This window comes from Mercenaria mercenaria, chromosome 2 (genome assembly GCF_021730395.1).
Source record: "Mercenaria mercenaria strain notata chromosome 2, MADL_Memer_1, whole genome shotgun sequence".
NCBI classification, from domain to species: Eukaryota; Metazoa; Mollusca; class Bivalvia; order Venerida; family Veneridae; genus Mercenaria; species Mercenaria mercenaria.
Window position 1 is genome coordinate 91,931,116 of NC_069362.1, and position 19,632 is coordinate 91,950,747.

General features: G+C 34.7%; 1 protein-coding gene across 1 annotated transcript in view; it reads left to right on the forward strand.

Annotated features, from left to right (window-relative positions):
• Positions 1-19,632, forward strand: part of LOC123562369 (uncharacterized) — a 221,535-nt gene that overhangs the window by 200,716 nt on the left and 1,187 nt on the right. Inside the window, exons 142-162 of the mRNA XM_053537208.1 lie at positions 22-210; positions 985-1,113; positions 1,816-1,995; positions 2,622-2,750; positions 3,407-3,589; positions 3,818-3,943; positions 4,497-4,679; positions 6,187-6,498; positions 7,125-7,244; positions 8,898-9,092; positions 9,688-9,825; positions 10,031-11,989; positions 12,294-12,415; positions 13,125-13,375; positions 14,973-15,154; positions 15,367-15,597; positions 16,972-17,060; positions 17,241-17,339; positions 17,871-17,954; positions 18,332-18,547; positions 19,187-19,417. Coding sequence (XP_053393183.1) covers positions 22-210; positions 985-1,113; positions 1,816-1,995; positions 2,622-2,750; positions 3,407-3,589; positions 3,818-3,943; positions 4,497-4,679; positions 6,187-6,498; positions 7,125-7,244; positions 8,898-9,092; positions 9,688-9,825; positions 10,031-11,989; positions 12,294-12,415; positions 13,125-13,375; positions 14,973-15,154; positions 15,367-15,597; positions 16,972-17,060; positions 17,241-17,339; positions 17,871-17,954; positions 18,332-18,547; positions 19,187-19,417 — 5,348 coding nt within the window. The remainder of the gene's footprint in view (positions 1-21; positions 211-984; positions 1,114-1,815; positions 1,996-2,621; positions 2,751-3,406; positions 3,590-3,817; positions 3,944-4,496; positions 4,680-6,186; positions 6,499-7,124; positions 7,245-8,897; positions 9,093-9,687; positions 9,826-10,030; positions 11,990-12,293; positions 12,416-13,124; positions 13,376-14,972; positions 15,155-15,366; positions 15,598-16,971; positions 17,061-17,240; positions 17,340-17,870; positions 17,955-18,331; positions 18,548-19,186; positions 19,418-19,632) is intronic.

The following is a 19,632-nucleotide window of genomic DNA, read 5'->3' on the forward strand; positions in this document are numbered from 1 at the left end:
ATTCCCTTTTTGTTATTGTAGTGTGATGTTACTGTAACTGACAATGGCAGGCAAAATCCAAAGTTTGACACAACAAGAGTTATTATAAATGTCATTCGCGTACAGCCACCAACATGGGTTACTAATGTTGAATATAGGAAAACCATTGATGAAGATGAGCCTGTGGGACTAGATCTGGAAACACTGAGTGCAACCAAGCCGGATATAGAGGTTAGTCATTATTTCATATCATTGATCTCTATTCAGGATGATAGACATGCAGAAGCCTAACTTCTCAGGGGAAGCAAATTAATTTTTTTTCTAGATGAAAGGAAATTGCATTTTAGTCTCGGGCTGTCCTTAATTCTCCATATTATAAAACCATTCAATGTCATGGGTTTGAAATCTAGTGGTTTTGACTTTAAAATTACTGTTTTGTGGTTGATTAATTTGTGTATTTAAACTTTTGCAAATAATATGAATTAGAATTCTATTTGTTTATTAAGATTTTGTTTCATAGTTTTACTTAACCTTGAAATCCACAAAACTTAGTCCTTCACTAATATTGATGATTTGATTTATATACAAGATGCTGGAGTTGCAATTTGTAATTTCGTTTTTATAATTTTATTCTATCCACAATGATAATTCAGTTTCATTTGGCTTTTCGGCTTGGATAAGGGATTTGTCATTTTCCAAGCTAATGAATTTTTGTATTTAATGATGAAAAATGGAAATTGCTGAAAAAGATAGGTTCAGGATTTTGAATGGAGGCTGTTGATATGGCATATAATTGAGTTTCAGAGACCTTGGTTATAAAATAGTTTCACACATATCATTCTTATTACATAATGTTAAAACTCACTTTTACCTGTGATTAGGATTCTAGCAACTTAAGTTTGCTAAGAGCTGTACAAAAATTCAAGATGGTATCTGCCTTGAAAAGGCACGTAAGTGAACTGGCATCAACGTATTCAATATAAAAATGATCTTACTGTTTTACAGGGTCGTATGTTCTATGAACTAATTGGTGACTTCCCAGCAGAATCTTATTTCCAAGTTGACAACACTACCGGCCTCGTCGAGTTGTACCGTGATCTTAGATATGACAGTTTCCGTACAGACACATATGTGGTATGTTATATACTGTTTATATTTGTTTTTGAGCAGTTACTGTTACTTCTGTTTTTATTGAAGTTGATTCATATGAAAATGTTGTCAAAATGAATTGTGCTTGATTGAGGTATTGTTTTTGGGGAGAATAACCCAACAACATGTAGTTTACAAAACATTCTGTGGAGTTCATGAAAAATGTGAATGCAGTTTTCTTAATAAGCAAAACAAAAGATTGAAAATAGACCAACATTGACACTACAGGCACCAATCTGAAATTAGATTAAAAGCAGCACCACACTGGCATCATCAAAATAACATTACTACCAGCACCACAGCATAGCTAAAAATAGATACCAGCACTGAGCCGGCACAGGGCTGGCACCAAGGTTATCCTAGCTATAATTGGTTTCAACACTGAAACCATTTGGCAACAGAGAGTTTACAAGCAATATTTGGTAATACAACTGAACTTGCTTGGTTGTTATGGATCCACCAGCTTCATATTCGGAAGTAGGGATTAATATTTTGGGATAGAATTGGATCACCCAGCCATTTTACATAATAAATGTATTTAGCCTCCTAACAAAAGCTTTGTTTTAATTTTAGCTGGAAAAATGAATTACACAAGATATGTTTCAACTCTAAAAATTTTATAATTTGAAATGATCTACCATTTTGTGGTATTGACTGACCATGACAATGTTTTATGATTTTCAACAGTTGAAGGTTGTTGCATATGATACGGCTCGTCCATTGTTGAGGACCACTGCCACAATTTATGTGAAGGTTAATCGTAACCTAAATGGACCAAGAATAAATCCACCAAATGTTGAACTAAATGTTGATCAAGATGAAAGTCTTTCCTGGGGATACCCAGTTAATGTGACAGATCCCGATAGTGTGAGTAATTTATCATTGATGATAGAGATACATACGCTACTTGTGCTATGTATGAAAAACATATTTTAAAACTAAGAAAACATGTTACAACTAAACTTTAATTTTCTGTTTCAAAAAAAGGTTTTACACATATTAGAAGTTCAGAGTTTGACTTTTATTTTGTTTATTTTTAAATAAATTATGTAAGAACTACATGTATAATTTATATTAATTATTATAATCAAACATTATATGCAGTATGTTTTGAAAGCCATGAAATATTTTCTTTGTTGTCTTACAAGTTTTATTATATAGAGGATATTTGTTTGTTTCAGTTTAAATTTTATATCATTCACAAGCGAAACACCACATGCAATTTTTCAGGAGGGGCATAGCCACAAGTGAAAATGTTAAGATGTGTTGTTCATGAGTGGAAGATATTTTGATTTTATATATAAAACAAACAGATTTTTTTCTTTTCATTTCATGTTTTGACTAAATTTACTCACTTACACTCTTCCGAATTTACAGTTTTTCACCCAGTGAATTTTTCACTGTGAAAATGTCAGATATATTTCACTCTAATATTTTGGTAAGTCATGAAAAACCATGCAGTAAATATAAATACCTTTATAATACATTTTCAGTCAAACCCAAAGTGCTCCATCATTGGTAATACAAAGGCAGATGAGTACTTCAAAATCAACCCAGATACATGTCTTATCACACTTAGGAAAAGCCTTGCAGATGATCCAGATCTGACTACAAGATATGAGGTATGTTTACCAGATTGTATACTGTAAATCAGATAATTTCAGATCACCAAAATTATATATATGAGCCACGCAATGAGAAAACCAACATACTGTTCGCTTCCAAAGCATATTGCAGTTAGAGAAACCGTTAGCGAACAGCATGGATCCAGACCAGACTGTGTGGATGTGCAGGCTGGTCTGGATCCATGCTGGTCGCAAATGCACTATGTTGGTTTTCACATGGTGCGGCTTAACTATATATTCTTTCAGTGAGGAATAGTGATTACTTTAAAAGGTAATGTTTTTTTTTGTTTCATAAATTGTACAAGGTAAATTCTATTCCATCACTATGAAATAGATACAAAAAAAAAAAAAAGAAATGTCTGCTATTGCCTTGCTCTTTATTTATCTGTCATCTCATTAGATTTGTAATTTAATATTGCACTGCATTGAACTGAGATCTCTTCTCTGGTGACACAATGGTTACGCTCACTGACTTAGAATCAGTTGCCCTAATCTCATTGGGTTTAAGTTCTCCAGGAGTTGGAGGAGCACCTTTGGTTTTCCTCCACCATGAAAGTTGCCATATGATGATATGATCATTATGTCCATATAACTTAAAACCCTACAAAACAAGGCAAATTTAGCTTTACCTGTACACGTTTTTCAATTTGTAGATTCAAGTAAGAGTGGATGACAACAGCTCACCAAACAAGTTCACAACTGGCTTTGTGTATGTGAATGTACCACGTGATCTTCGTGATCCTCAGATTAACCTACCACGAACAGTAAATATTGAAGAAACGGCTCAACCTAATTTCCTAGTTTTTGACGTGGATGGAACTGATCAGGATTTAAGGGTAAGCAATCAAAACGTATTTACTTTGTTTTCATTGAACAATTTATGTCCTGACCTTTTTTTTTTTAAAAAAGAGGGAGGACACAGAAATGATTTTATTATTGAAATTATTTTATGAAAAAGTAGGTGTTTTAGAGTTCCTACACGATGAGATCTTCATAAGTTTTTTTGAGCAGAAAGTGGGAAAAACTTTTGATGAAAATTGTCTGACCGTTGTGTTTTTTTGCAGGGAAAAATTATATACAGAATCGTTGGAGATTTCCCAGGCAGCCAGTACTTTCAAATTGATGATGAGGGAAGAATTACTGTGAGATACTCGCCAATGTCTGACACGCTCGAATCTGGAACATACACTGTAAGTTTATAAGTTTCCATATATTACACTATTCTGACTCTGTCTTGGTATATATAGAATTTACCAGGTACCTTATATTGTCACTATTAAATTATTTTGTCTGAGAAGTTTTCATTTGTTTTCTTCACTGCATTTTGACGTTTTTTGAATACGCTAGTTTTGAATGTATGCCAGTGGGAGTTTTCATGTAAAATACACAGCTGTATAAAACATAGAATATAATAATACACAGTTGTAGGAATAATTAATACACAGCTGTATAAATGTATACAGCTGTATGAACGTATAATACACAGTTGTATAAATGTACACAGCTGTATGAATGAAAAATATGCAGCTGTATGAGTACGTTATATGTATGTCAATATATAATACACCTATAACTTAGTGCAAAATATGTTAAACAGCTAAATTAAATATTAGACGAGTAAAAATAAAAACCTGATGTTTCTTTAATTGTCTACGGTATGTTATTGAAAAATTAGACCACATTTAGGATATTGTCAGTTTCTTAGTTGAATATGTGTCAGTAAAAAAATATTTCTGTTTGCAGATTCGGGTAGAAGTCTATGATAGCGTCTGGCCAAACAACAAACAATACGGGACATTGACTATTAACATCAACCGTAACCCTGGAAAACCAACATTCACCCAGTCAGTTTATGAAAAACAAATCAATGCAGATTTCCCATCTGGAGATATCATTTTAACTGTAAATGCTACAGATTCAGATAAGGTTAGAACATTATATGTCATAATGTAGTGGATAAAAAACTAAACACGCAGTCAAGTTACAATATCCTTATATTCCAACGTTTTGGCTTCATGCCCTCTTCAGGGAATGATAATAATAAACAACAGCAATAACGTAATATTATATTACGTTACGTGAAAACTGTGGGAAACAGACAGCAGTATAATTAACGCAATGTTAAGCTGATACATGCATAGCATTTGAATACGAAATAATTGTAATATCAAAACATAAAAGCAATAGACGTTCGCATTAACTCAGACATGCAATATTAGTGCATGAATTAAGGCAAATAATTTAAATATCAAAACATAAATCAGCAATAACGTGACGTATTATATAAAGAAGCATATGTCAAAATACTTTAGTGGCTGAGTAGTTAAGGTCGCCAGCTTTGAATCACCTGCCCCTCACTGTTGTGGGTTTGAAGCCTTGCTTTTGGTGTAGAATTCTTCCATATGAGGATGTCATCTAGCTTGCATGTGGAAGTTTGATAGTTCTACTTAGGTGCCCACTCCCTCCCCCAGTAAAAATTTGGGAAGTCACTGTATGACCTGTAATTGTGTCTGTGCAATGTTAACCCACAAAGAAAAATTAAAAATGGAAATATTTGATTTTTTAAGGAATTCAGTTCATACCGGTATTTAGATATCTGTGACTCAGTTTTAAAAAGTGGCTTGTTTTGAATGACTTGCCCTTTACAAGTGTGAATATAAAGCCTTGCTTGAGTTGCTAATTTTTCCATGTGAGGAAGGCATACAGCTCAAGTTTGCTTCTATGAACTAGAACTGCTCATCCTTGAAGATTCTGTCTAACTCTAGCTAAATTCTAGATGCTTGATTTATTTGTTTTTCCTTTGTAAAATAAAGTGACTTGGTTTTAAAAAGTTTTTGTAGTTTTGACTACTTTTAATACTTATATTTTTCCTTTGTACAAACTTATAGAATAACTGAATTAACATGTATTATTTGACTTGGGATGCCAACAGTTTGGAATAAAATCTGTAGACTTGATATATCTGGTAACCAAGAAATACAGTACAACAATGGCTTAAAACCACCTGTGATGATCTGGCTCTGAAGACTTGATATTATTTCTGATTTATGTATTTAAATTTGAGCCGTGCCATGGGAAAACCAACATAGTGGGTTTGCGACCAGCATGGATCCAGACCAGCCTGCGCATCCGCGCAGTCTGGTCAGGATCCTTGCTGTTCGCTAACAGTTTCTCTAATTACAATAGGCTTTGAAAGCGAACAGCATGGATCCTGACCAGACTGCGCGGATGCGCAGGCTGGTCTGGATCCATGCTGGTTGCAAACCCACTATGTTGGTTTTCTCATGGCGCGGCTCATTTATATTCACAACTTGTGAATATAGACCACATGCAAAGAAAGACCATTGTTTGGTCTACTAAGTTTAGTCTGTATATGCAGATTTTACTGTATATAAATTAGAGCATGTCATATTATATGAATTGTTGTTTGTAGGACAAGATCACCTATGTAAGCCTGGCTACACCAGAAGTCAGAAAAGTTCTGTTCTTGTCGGAGAGTGGAGAAGTGTATCTCATGGAAGATTTGATAGACCTGACCCAGAGAACCACATACGAATTCCAAGTGGAGGCTCGTGACAACCGTAAGACAAACCCGCAGACTGACACAGCAACTGTTCGGGTGATTGTTACACCACTTGCTGGTCCTCCGAGGTTCGCAGACCAATATGTCCAAGTGGAGATCCCAATAACACAGGCGATCAACTCTTCATTCTATTCTGTCAGTGCTTTTGATCCAGATCTAAGGGTATGTTTATAAACCTCATACAATGTGAATCTACCACTCCAAAGTTTTTTGATATCTCCAACCAAAGGTTGAATTGCAGTTCCCAAGTTTTAGGACATTTCAGACTGATGGAGAAATTATCACACCCGAGGTTTTGGATACATCCAACCAAGGCTGGAATTTCCACTCTCCATACTTTGCATTTTATACAAGCTATAGTATTTGAAAGTAATAAAAAACATGTTTTAAAAGAAATTTATTTTTATATATTCAAAATTACTATGGACACATCTTAGTTTCATAAGTTTTTAAGTATGGACTGTAACATTACCCATGCAAACAAATTTATTTTTATACTATGGGATAGTCTTTTTTTTTAAAGGTTTATAAAACTAGGTCATAACATCAGTCCCACAGCTCTGACATGTATTTTGCAAAATTATGTCCCCTTTTGAACTTAAAAACTTCTGGTTAAAATCTAAATGTAGATACTGGATTGAACTTCTATAGATATTTTAACATTTAGGGTAATATTCCAGCTTCTGGGATTACAGTTTGAATTGTCAAGCATTGGCTGTCTTATGGACAGCTCTTGTTATATCAATTTATGGGACACATGGCGCAATGCTCAACACATCTATTTACAGGGCACCGTTCGCTACATACTGGAGGGAATGCCGCCAGGAACATCCTTTTTCCGTCTGGATGAAGGTTCAGGACAGATCTTTGTTACACAGAGTCTTGTCAACAATATCAGGGAATACACGGTAAGTCTGTTACTTGGTGTATTGACTTGATTATGTTGTATATAGGACAGTGTATATCATTATGATCTAGGCGAAGCACAAAAGAACACTGTATGATCCTTTTTATATATATACAAATATTATGGAATTATAGTTGACTTGTTCAATAGCTTCACTTATGGCATTTTTCTCCAAACATGTACAATATAGGGCTGTCATCCTTAATTGTAATACAGATGTATTGAAAATCTAGTCAAAGCAATATATATTGGTTTATTTACAGTAACATCAAAAAAAGTGAAAAAGCACAGATACTGCCTTTAAAAAATCAAAAGAAGTAAAACCAGCAATATTAAGTAACTTTTGTAAATAACTTAAGCTATGCTTGTACCTTACAGAGAAACCATATAAATTTCAAGTGCAAAATGTTGTTACCTACTCTTTAGATTAAATAGATTGAATACTTCTCCCAAATTTTCTGATTGATATATCAGTATATTGAGGATATAATATCAGTTGATTACTGATACATAATTGTTCAGTAGTGACACGCTGGATGAAGTTTAGATTATCTTTTTTAACATGATTTAATTTCACAATGTTTCGGACTAGATATTTTTGCAGATTTTTGTTACTGTGTTTACATACATGTACACTGTAATCTACAGCCCACATTAATGCCCAGCTTAAGTTTCATACTTGAAATACTTTCGACAAAACCTACAAACTGGCCTATATATAGATGACCTGGAACCTCATATGATCTTCACCTTTAACCTTAAAACCTCCAAAAAAAAAAAAACCAACATCTTTGGTCATTTCTGTTTTGAAAACATAGTTCCTTGCTGGACTTTGAAATGTTACAACTGTGTGAGAGTATTGTGTATTCAACTTCTTCTACAGTTTTCATCTAATTGAAATGAAACTTTGTATACATTATCAGTATGGAGTGGACATGAGCATTTGTTTCAGACTTCCATGTGCTGTTATTAGTCCCCTGTCCATCCGCAAATCTGGATCATGCAATTATTATAAAAAAATTCAAGCTAAGTTCATAAATCTTGGCACGTGAATAGAGGGAAATAGGTAGATTATGCACATACAGGATTTATGCTTGTAGGGCAAAGGTCAAGGTCATTATTGAACGTCAAGTATAAATTCTTTCCGATCCATAACTTTTATATGCAATTGATAGATTATCTTAGTGCTAAGAAATGTTCATGATGCAACATTGCTATAACACATGACCTATGCTTGTTGGTCAAAGGTCAAGGGCACTATTGAAAGTTTTCCACTGGTAGGGGACTTCTGTATTGCCACTGCAATACTCTTGCCACTTGTTATTTCTGGAGTTCGGGTCATGTTTGGACTAACTGCAACTACATCAGAACATTGTGTACTCCATCTAATTGAAATGAAACTTTGCAAACATCAACATGAAGTGGACATGTGCATATTGTTGGGACTGTCATGTCTAATAATATTTTTAGGATATATGCCCTGTTGAGGATTTTATGTATCATTCTATCAAACATTTTAATTCAAGTGGAATATGTCGTACAGTGTTGACATCATTCTTGTAATATTTTGCCCGTCTTTCACGAGTGTAAATTTTATAGACAAGAATGCAGTGATGACCACAATCTTTTATAAAGATGGATTTTTGTTTTTCAGTTGTTCATCTCAGCCTATGACACTGGAATGGAGAGAATGGACAAAGGTTATTTGACAGTTTCCGTAAAGATTCTACGTAACTTGAACACACCGCGGTTCGATAGTGGCCAGACTACATACTATGCTTCCATAAAGGATTATGACCCAACAGGAACGTTTGTCATTAAAATCAATGGTACAGATGACGACATTACTGTAAGTTTGACAGAATCACCAAACAACCTTTAAATGAAAGTTTTTTTTCACTTAATTTCCCAGCTTAAATATGTATTTTTTCGAATCAAAAAGCAAATATTATAATGGAAGAAATATATTGCCATGTTATACATAATATTTTGTCATCAATAGGTGAGTAAGAAGGTGAAAAACCATTTTCTATTCTTACATAATGTTAAGCAGGTACAGACAAGCATTTGCAGCTGTAGGTGGTGCTCTTGTTTAAAGTTGGAATTAATGTGTGTGGTAGACTATTCATTCTATCCATTTTCAACTTGTGAAACAGATAGGGCTGTTTAAAACAATGACATCATTTTTCACAAGTATGGACAGTAAGCAAACCTGTTACTGAAGATAAATCCCTTAAATGTTCTTGTAATACTGACCATACAGTTGTTTGAGGCTTAAAGGGAAGATTGGGTTAGACCTAACTGTATTGCCTCTATAAATAAAGTCTTTATTATTATTATTTGTTTTCTGGGACAATTGTTTAAGACACACTGTCTTATTACAGATTTCCAAATCTATTTTTAGTATTTTCCAGTGTATTTTTGTATTCCCAAATCTATTTCAGTATCCAGAGAATGCAATTGACTGGGGCCTTGTAGTCGGAAATGTTGGTACAGATTATTTCAGGATTGATTCAAATAGCGGACTTATCTCTTTGTCCGAGCGTGTCTCCTATGATCCTGCCCGGCCATCACAGTATGTGGTAAGTGCAGCAGGCTATTATTTATGTCTTTATATCATTTGGTTGATATTATTTCATTGCTTACTTCTCTGCAATAAAAAAAATACAAAAAATATACATAAATAGGGGGAGGGTGGGTTGAGGATAAAATTTTTGAAGAAATAAAGTCTAACTCGATTAAAATCGTGCACATTTTAAGTTATGTAATTTTGATTTTGATTTTCAGTTGTATGTAACCGCTTCCGATCGTAGCCCTGACCCAGCCACAGTGCGTGCAGTTACTGCCACTGTTACAGTTAGCGTTGAGAGAAATGTTGCGCCCGTCATTTTGGACAAAAATAACTATGTTAGGACCATATCTGAAGGTGCTGATTTGGATACTGTAGTGTTTGAGATCCGAGGTACTGATGGTAACCCAGCAGACTCTCTGAATGGACAACTAACATATGATATTATAGATGAAGAAGCAAATAAAAAATTCCAGATTGACAGCAATGGTGCAGTTACACCTAGAGTTACATTGAAAGATATAGATCAGCTTAATTGGCAATTTACTGTTCGTGTCAGTGACAAGGGTATTCCTCCACTATCCGATAATGCTAGTGTTACAATCAATATACAAAAAGTTGGAGCTCCAACATTTAACCCAGATAGATATTCTTACTACTTAGATGAGAATGAGAATGTTGGTAAATTCTTGGTAACTCTAAAAGCGGATGATCAAACCCCAAATGGACCTTTAATCTACGCGATCAGAGGAGATGGTTTGGCACGGGAGTACTTCAGACTGGAAATGAATAATGATGCAGCAGAAGTTAGAGTGAACAAGTCATTCATTCTTGATGACAACAATACTCCGTTTTACATCCTTAGAGTTCATGCATATAGACAGCGAGAACCCAATGTGTTTGCTGAAGCTATTATTACAGTGTATATTAACAGGAACCCAAATGCTCCAATCTTTTCTCATGGAGACCTTGTATTTACCATTAATGAGACCATCGCCTTATATTCTGTATTTGGTAGGGTAAATGCCACAGACAAAGACAAAGGTTCAAATGGACAAATTGTTTATCAGATAAGTGAGTCTGACAGGTCACCAAACTATCTGTTTGATTACTTTAAAGTGAACGAAAACAACGGAGAACTTAGTGTAATTAAATATCTCAGGAGTGACCGGAACACCAAAACATATACCATGTTTATCATTGCTGCAGATAAGGGAGTTCCCTCTAAGTTCAATCAGGTGAAGGTTACAGTGAATGTTCTACGAAATCCAAATCCTCCAACATTCCAAAACACTCCATACAGAACATCTGTTAATGAGAACGAAGAGATCAATTACTCTGTTATTAAAGTTGAGGCTACTGATGCTGACGGTGATGATGTAGTCTATCAAATCAAAAATGAACCTCCAGCATCTCTCTACTTCAATATTGATGAAACAACTGGTGTGATCACCACCAAAGCGTATCTATATCAAGACAATGTAGAATATTATACTATAACTGTGCTTGCTTCTGATAAAACTCCTGCTGCTCAAACAGCTGAGGCCAACGTCATCGTCGATATCATCAGAAATCCAAATAAACCAGTTTTTGTACAGGATGGATGGAATGCTTCAATTTCAGAGTATGATAGCATTGGAACAATAGTGGTATCAGTATCAGCCACAGATGATGATAATCCAAATAGTAACAGTGGTATAATACGCTACAAGTTTGGCGAGAACATACAGCCCCCAGATGCAAGACCGTTCTTCTCCATCAGTTCAACTGTCGGTGATATTACAATATCAAGAAGTTTGATAAGAACAACGCCGGTACCACTGACGGTCACTCTAGAAGTTGAAGCATACGATTTGTCATTTAGACCAAAGACTTCCACTACATTGGTTACTGTAGAAATTGTCCGTAACCGATTTGCACCAGTCTTCACCAACGGTTTGACATATGAGAAAACAGTCTATGAGCGTGATCAACTATATTTGGTAATTGCCAATTTACCTGCTTCTGATCCAGATATAGAAGTGCCACTTAATAAAGATACTCCAAATGCAGACATTATATATAGTTTGAAAAACGATCCTAACTCATACTCAAGGTTCTTTGAAATTCGACAGTCTGGAGAGCTGATCATCAGACAACAGGTGCACTTGCCCTTTTTACAGGACAACACTTTCAATGTAAGTGAATGTCTTCTTAATATTTGAAAAAAAAAAAAAACATCACAGATATTTTATTGACATTATTGTAAGGGTATTTTTCTATCATAATCATCAGTCAGACTTTCAGCATGGTCCCCAGGAACCATGGTAGACCTCTGGTCTGTGAGAATGTTCTATTTAGATTTATTGGCAGTTTTTCAATGATAATTACATGTGTATAATTTTTTAATTTGTCCTTCATTTGTTTGGAGATCATGCAACTTTCTATTATTCCGTTTGCTTACCAGTAACTGTTTCAAATGGAATGTGTTTTGCTTTAAAGGTTACAGTGACAGCTTCAGACAAAGGTTGGCAGCCAAGATCTACCGAAGCCACAGTAATTATAAATTATGTACCGTTCAACGATTCACGAACAGAACTGGGATTCATACAGCCCCTCTGGTCGTAAGTATTTTAGATTGATTTATGATTTTTTTTTTCAATTAGGAACTTGCATTTAAGGCCAGTTTATTTTAGAAACATGTTAAAAAAACATTTGATTTTGTTTCTGCTGTAACTTGATGAACAACATTGGCAGTACTCGACATTGAAAATAAAACCTAAAATAAGTTTTGCTGCCCAAATTGAATGATGGACCAGTCCATTTTAAAATTTAGCAGGGTAAGGGTTAAGAAGATATTCCATTTTTTTACGAGTCAAATCTTGTGTTACATAATTCTGAAATAGCTGCTGTTACAGAAACTTCTGTTGATTTATTGTAAACATTCTTTTAACAAAGAAATCACAAAAACATTCTTTTAACAAATCTGGCAAGATAATGAGGCTGGTGTCCCTGTTGAAATTTCCTATATATTCCGCAAGGAGCTATGATAAAATCTTGCAGAATCTGATATGAGATAGGTAATATGTGTTTCAATGTCGCACTTATCTGTAGTAGTTGTGGTATACTTAGGTAGGGTAAGGGTTAGGTACCATTTCAACTACATAGCTAATATTATACTACACAAACCAGCCACAATTTGAAATATAAGGAACATCTAAACCTTGCAAAAAATACCTAATTTTACTAAATCTAGATGCAGGAGATTGCTATTCAAGTTATTTGTTTATATTTCCCACTCGGACTGCTGGATTTGCTAATTTTTTTTTAAAGGCTACTAGTTGCAGAGAATACAGCTTCAGGCACTGAAGTGCAGGTGCTCGATGTAGTGAACCAGGAGGGCTCTATAGTCTGTACGATCTTGGAGGGAAATATTCAGGGAACAGCAGGTCCACTTTTCTCACTGGAACCAGACAGATATTCAAAGAACTGCATTCTGATCTTGCGCGGGCAGCTTGATTATGAGAAAAAGAATGAATATGATTTATATGTGCAAGTTGCTGAGTCAAGAACCAAACGTCAAGGTATTGCATATTAAGACACATTCACGCATTTGTGATTCAATATTAAATTTTAATGAACATGGTTAAAACTTTACACACTTGCTGTGATTTGATTGAAATTTAGTTTCCTGTACATGAAATTCAGTGTAATGCAGAAATCAAGAGGCACCAGTATATGTATCAGTGAATTTGATTGGATATCTTACTTGTTACATTGATATGTTCTGTCTGCTTGGCCTAAATATGTTACACTACAATACTGCACTGAAGTTCTATGGACAAGTGTGTTCGTCACAAATGAGAGAATTAAAAACGGGAATCATTTTAGAATTTTTTTTACTTACAACAAAAGTCCTTGAATGTATTGTTTTTTTTCCATAAAATGTTCACATGCAATTGATCATTTTTGTGGAGCCCGCGTGCGGATGTGAAGATATAGTTGTCCAAATGGCTGTTTGGTGTATGTACATGCATCAGTGCATGTGTGCGTGTGTTTGTCAGGATTTGTTTGTCCGAACCATAACTTTGACATGCATGGAGCAATCTTGTTTGTATTTGGCATGGATGTTAGCCTTAGTGAGAGGGAGTGTCTTGCACAAACTCCAGGTTCCTATCTCAAAGGTCAAGGTCATTTTAGAGCTTGTCCGGGCTGTAACTTTGCCATGCATAAAGCAGTCGTTTTAGCTCATTTGATTTTTTGAAAAAAAAAGATGAGTTATTGTCATCACTTGATCGGCGTCGGCGTTGCCTGGTTAAGTTTTATGTTTAGGTCAGCTTTTCTCCTAAACTATCAAAGCTATTGCTTTAAAACTTGCAACACTTATTCACCATCATTAGCTGACTCAGTACAGCAAGAAACATAACTCCATCCTGCTTTTTGCAAGAATTATGGCCCCTTTTGGACTTAGAAAATATCAGATTTTTTGGTTAAGTTTTGCGTTTAGCTCAACTTTCCTCCTTTAAGGTCAAAGCTATTGCTTTAAAACTTGCAACACTTATTCACCATCAAGAGCTGACACTGCACAGCAAGTACCGTAACTCTGCATTGCTTTTTGCAAGAATTATGGCCCCTTTTGGACCCTTTCTTGACCCTTTTTGAATAATGAGTAGGTCAATATTTCTATTATACAGAGACAAAAAAATCAGATGAGCGTCTGCACCCACAAGGTGGTGCTCTTGTTTTATTTGGCATTAATGTTTGCCTCATTGAGTGTCACATGCAACCCCCAGAGCCCTACCTTAAAAGTCATGGTCACACTTAGAGGTCAAAGGTTAAAACTTGGTTCTGTTAGTCCTTTGACAACTGGCGGGCTCGACATGTTGCCCGTGGGCATCTAGTTTACAGTCACTGAACAAAGTAATTATTCTTTGGAGAAAAACCTAAATGGGCCCTGTCTAAAACATCTGAAAATGTAATGGGAACCTAAGTAGGCTCTGTTTATAATACCTTAAAATATAGTCAACATATTTTATATGTAATTTTTAGTGAGCTTTAACTTCAGTATATTTTACATGTAAATTTAAAAGGGCTATAAAATGTTAAGTCGACATATTTTACTTGTACATTAAAATGGGCTATAAAATATTAATTCGTCATATTTTAACATGTAATTTTTAGTGGGTTCTATCTACAATGCCTGGAAACAAGCAACCGTTCGGATCAGAGTGATTGACATCAACGATAACTCTCCCAAATGGTCCATACCCACTTACCCACAACAAGACAGCGAAGTCAAGAACAAGTACTTTGGTCTGTACCAAGACAATATTGCAGCTGGCGAGATGATCCTTACCATCTCTGTAAGTTTTGATGAATGTTAAGTAAAAAAAAATGTTTGACAAAATATTACCCCAAGTACATGTGCAGTTTACAGCTTGGTTAAGAAATTATTTTAAATATAGTGACTACTGTCTATATAGAAACATTTTAAGACTTTAAAAGTTACATTTTCTCAGATACTCTGTTTTAATCAAAACACTATTTTCTTTTTTTCTTTTTTTTTTTTTGATAGGCTTCCGACATAGACTCTGGAAATCTAGGTCTTGTAGAGTATAATCGTGGACTTGAAGAAAAAGATTTTCCAGCTGATACCAGCATGCCATTTACACTTGATCCTCAAACTGGAGACATCAAAACATCAAGCGAATTAAAGGATAAAGTTCCAACATACAGATTTGCGGTTCAAGCCAAGGACAACCCAGGACAATCCACTAACCAGAACAGCATAGATGCTGAAGTTGTGGTAAGCTGTCCTCAGTTATCTTACACTTGGTGTAAATTCTTGTTTTCTTGCAAGTCTTACTTTTGTAAACAAAGAGAAGAATGTGAGATTTGTTAGTCTTACAAACTTCTCCAAAATATTATTCAAAAGCATTTTATTTGACATTTTATCTGAATTTGTATGCCCCCCGAAGGTTGGCATATTAAAATCACTCTGTCTGTTTGTCCATGTAAATTCTTGCCCGGGCTGTAACTCTGCCATCCATAAAGGGATCTTGAAATAACTTGGCATAAATGTTCCCCATAATGAGACAACATGTCATGCGCAAGATCCAGACCCCTAGCTTCAAGGTCACACTTAAGAGGTCAAAGGTTAACAGGGTCTGTTTCATGTATGGTCCATAACTCTGCTATCCATGAAGGGATTTTGAAATAACATGGCATAAATGTTTACCATAATGAGACGATGTGTCATGCGCAAGACCCAGAACCCCAACTCAAAGGTCAAAGTTACACTTTGAAGTCAAAGGTTAACAGGGTCTGTTTCGTGTCCAGTTCATAACTCTGCCATTCATCAAGGGATTTTGAAATTATTTGGCATAAATGTTCCCCATAATGAGAGGAAATGTCATGGACAAGATCCAGACCCCTAACTCTAAGGTCAAGGTCACATTTAGAGGTTAAAGGTTAACATAGCCTGTTTCTTGTCCGGTCCATAACTCTGCCATTCTTCAAGGGATTTTGAAATTACTTGGCACAAATGTTCCCAAAAATGAGTTAATTTATCATGCACAGACAACTGTAGCATTCTTGGGCATACTTCGGGGGCATTTGTCACTAATAGTGTTAGCTCTTGTTGGATACACTTAATTTTGCTATGCATTTTGGATGTCTGTTTGCTCCATAATTTGCAGTAAACATTATTTTGCTCTGCAATTGGAAGAAGACGTATTTCATCAGGCATCATTTTGCATGGCCAGAATATTATAGTATTTTATCTATTGTTTGGTAGTTACTCTGTCCGGTAATTTGGGACAGGCTTCTTTTTGCTCTAAATATTGCCTATTTATTTGAGAAGCTCATAAAGTTAATCAATATTGCCTATTTATTTGAGATGCACATAAAGTTAATCAATACAAAAATTGTATTGCCTATTTATTTGAGGTGCACATAAAAGTTAATCAATATTGCCTATTTATTTGAGATGCACATAAAGTTAATCAATAATTGCCTATTTATTTGAGAAGCTCATAAGGTTAATCAATATTGTCTGTTTTATTTGAGAATTCACATAAATTATATTGTCACAATGTCATGTTAATTTGAGATGCACACAGAGTTAGTTGATATTGTCCATTTGTTGGAGATGCACATAAATTTGTTTTATAATCTTCAGATACATCTTGTAGAAGATAAGCATAGATTTGTTGCTGTGTTACCTGGTACACCACGGAATTATGTGGAGGAAATTGAAAACCTCAGAAGGTAATCTATTTTCAAAAAATCCTTCATTAGACACATTAGTTGATTGAAACTTGATATAACGTCAGTTTTGTTTAATACATAATGTATTAAATACATAATGTATCTCTTGTGAAAATGTGAGCAAATGGAAAAGTTACATAAAATTGCAGGCATAAAATGTTTAATTTTTGAAACTTTCAGGGCTATACAAGACTTCACTGGCTATATCTGTCTGATAGACAGATTTGAATTCAAGCGTATACAGAAAGGACAAAATGAAGTGCTAAGAGACGAGACTGGGTAAGTCACTTAAATGATGGCCACTGAGTTGTGCAAAAATAAAATTATTGTTTAAAGAAGTAATAAGGCTGTTTTTATATATTGTATATTATGTATTTCAATTAATAATATTTTCTTATTTTAGATTTTTGGTAGAAGTTAATATCTGTTTTATACAGTTTGTTATTGTGATGTGTATCTAGAGGCATATCCATTTAAAAAAAAAATGTACTAGATAGTATTAAAGAACACGGATGGAGATCGATATGAAACTCTATATTTTTGTGGTAAAATTATATTCTCTCAATTGAGAAGACAAGCATAGTATCACAAGATTATGATTGCCTACGCCATTATTACTGAAAATATTATTGGATTACTGGACCTTTAACAGCACTTTGGGAGATATTAATGTTACTATCGGTAATTGATGAAGATTTCACACAAATGCTTATGAGTAACAGGATTTAAGAGTTTCAAAATAGGTTAAACGTAGATCAGCAGTTGCAAATATAGTTTATTGTTTGATATTTCAATAAAAAAACATTTCAGAACTGATGTAATCTTTGCCTTGGCTCAACCAGATATACCTCCAAACTTCCCACTTCTCCTCAACACAGATCAAACTGTTCAAGGGTAAGTACATTATGTTCTCTTGTTATCACTGGTCTCTGGAATTATAGTTAAATAAGTTTCGATAAATTTTGTATGGTAGGCCACATAAACTTTAAAGTCACAAAAAGATTTGGATAATGAATTTTTTATGTTGTTCAGTTTTTGAACAAGTCTTTTTAATAAAAATGTCTATTCCAGAAGGCATAGAATAAAAATGAAATGCACACACACACGGTCATTTTTCACATCAGTGTTGATCATTTTTGACGGGTTTGAAAAAATAGGCCATTCAGTTAACTTAATTTTCATTAGCCACCTGTACAATGTAAGAGCAACATTGATGCATAACTTGGCAAATATACCGTTACTTATGACATTTTAACTGTTCTTTTTTCCAGTCTGTTTGATGGCCAGTTTATCAGCTATATCACCACTAAACTTAGTGTTGAAGATGTTCATCCACCATACCCAGGTGCTATCACTCGTGACTTTGTTCTTACCAAATCATACATATGGTGGACGGATGATCCATGGGCATCTCTGGTAGCCCTCGTTGCAATTTCTATACTACTTGCTCTTGTTGGAATCATAGTTCTCGTCTTCACACATTCCAGGTAAGTTTATGTATAGATTTGCAAATCTGTTTTGTCTCTCAGAACTCATTGCCTTGTAGGGACCTCCTTGATTGCTGACTTTGAATCTGTTGTCTCTCAGGGCTCTGGGTTCCAAATTTTGTTTGCGGAGTGGAATTCTTTCATGTGAGAAAGCCATTCAGCTCATTTATGAATGGTCAATGGTTCTAGCCAGGAGCATGTTGGTGCCTGAAAGGTTGTTTAGATCTATTGCGCTATTATTATGTTAACAACTGATATTTTTAACACTATACCGGTATATATGTTTTCATAAAAATGTTTTTTAGGATGTTTTTCAATTCACCTTTCCAATATAACTTCTTCACTCACTCCTCTGCCATCAGAAGTCATATGACTTATACATGTACGTGTTGGTTTGATGTTAAACCCAACAGAAAACAAATCAATGCCTTGCATGTAGGTTATATACATGTACGAAAAATATTAAACACAATATGAAATTAACAATATTTGTTTGTGCATACTCGAAGGATTTGGCAAATAAACTTTCTTTGTTGTTAAGCACATAAATTTAAAGGATTGAAAAGAAAATGTTTCCTAAAACCTTAACACTATCTGGCAGCACTACAAAGTATTATAATGCTGATGTTTAATTTACAGATACACAAAATACATCAATAACTACCGTGTCTATCAGACAACATACCAGACCCCAGAATTTGTAGAGCCGCCAAGCTTCCTTCGCGAGTACGAGACTCAAAGTTTAGCCATGTATGTACCACCAGATGAAGCTGTAGGCGGAGAAGCACAGTTATCAATGAACTTTTCAGCAGAAGGAATAACAGACGTAGAGACATCTGGAACTGCTGCCATAAATCCAGTTTATGTAGCGTATGTATTGTTTTATTGTTATCAAGCAGTTTCTTTTTAACAGCATTTAAAGTGCAAATTTAACCTGTGTTTCCTTCAATTTTATACTAAATTGACTTCAGTTTATTCTTGAATACCAGACTGGAGTGTTATATTCGAACAAATCAATGTATTCTTGCAAGACATTAAACTTTTACTGTCGACCCCAGAGTTTCAAGTGCCTTCATTTGAAACAC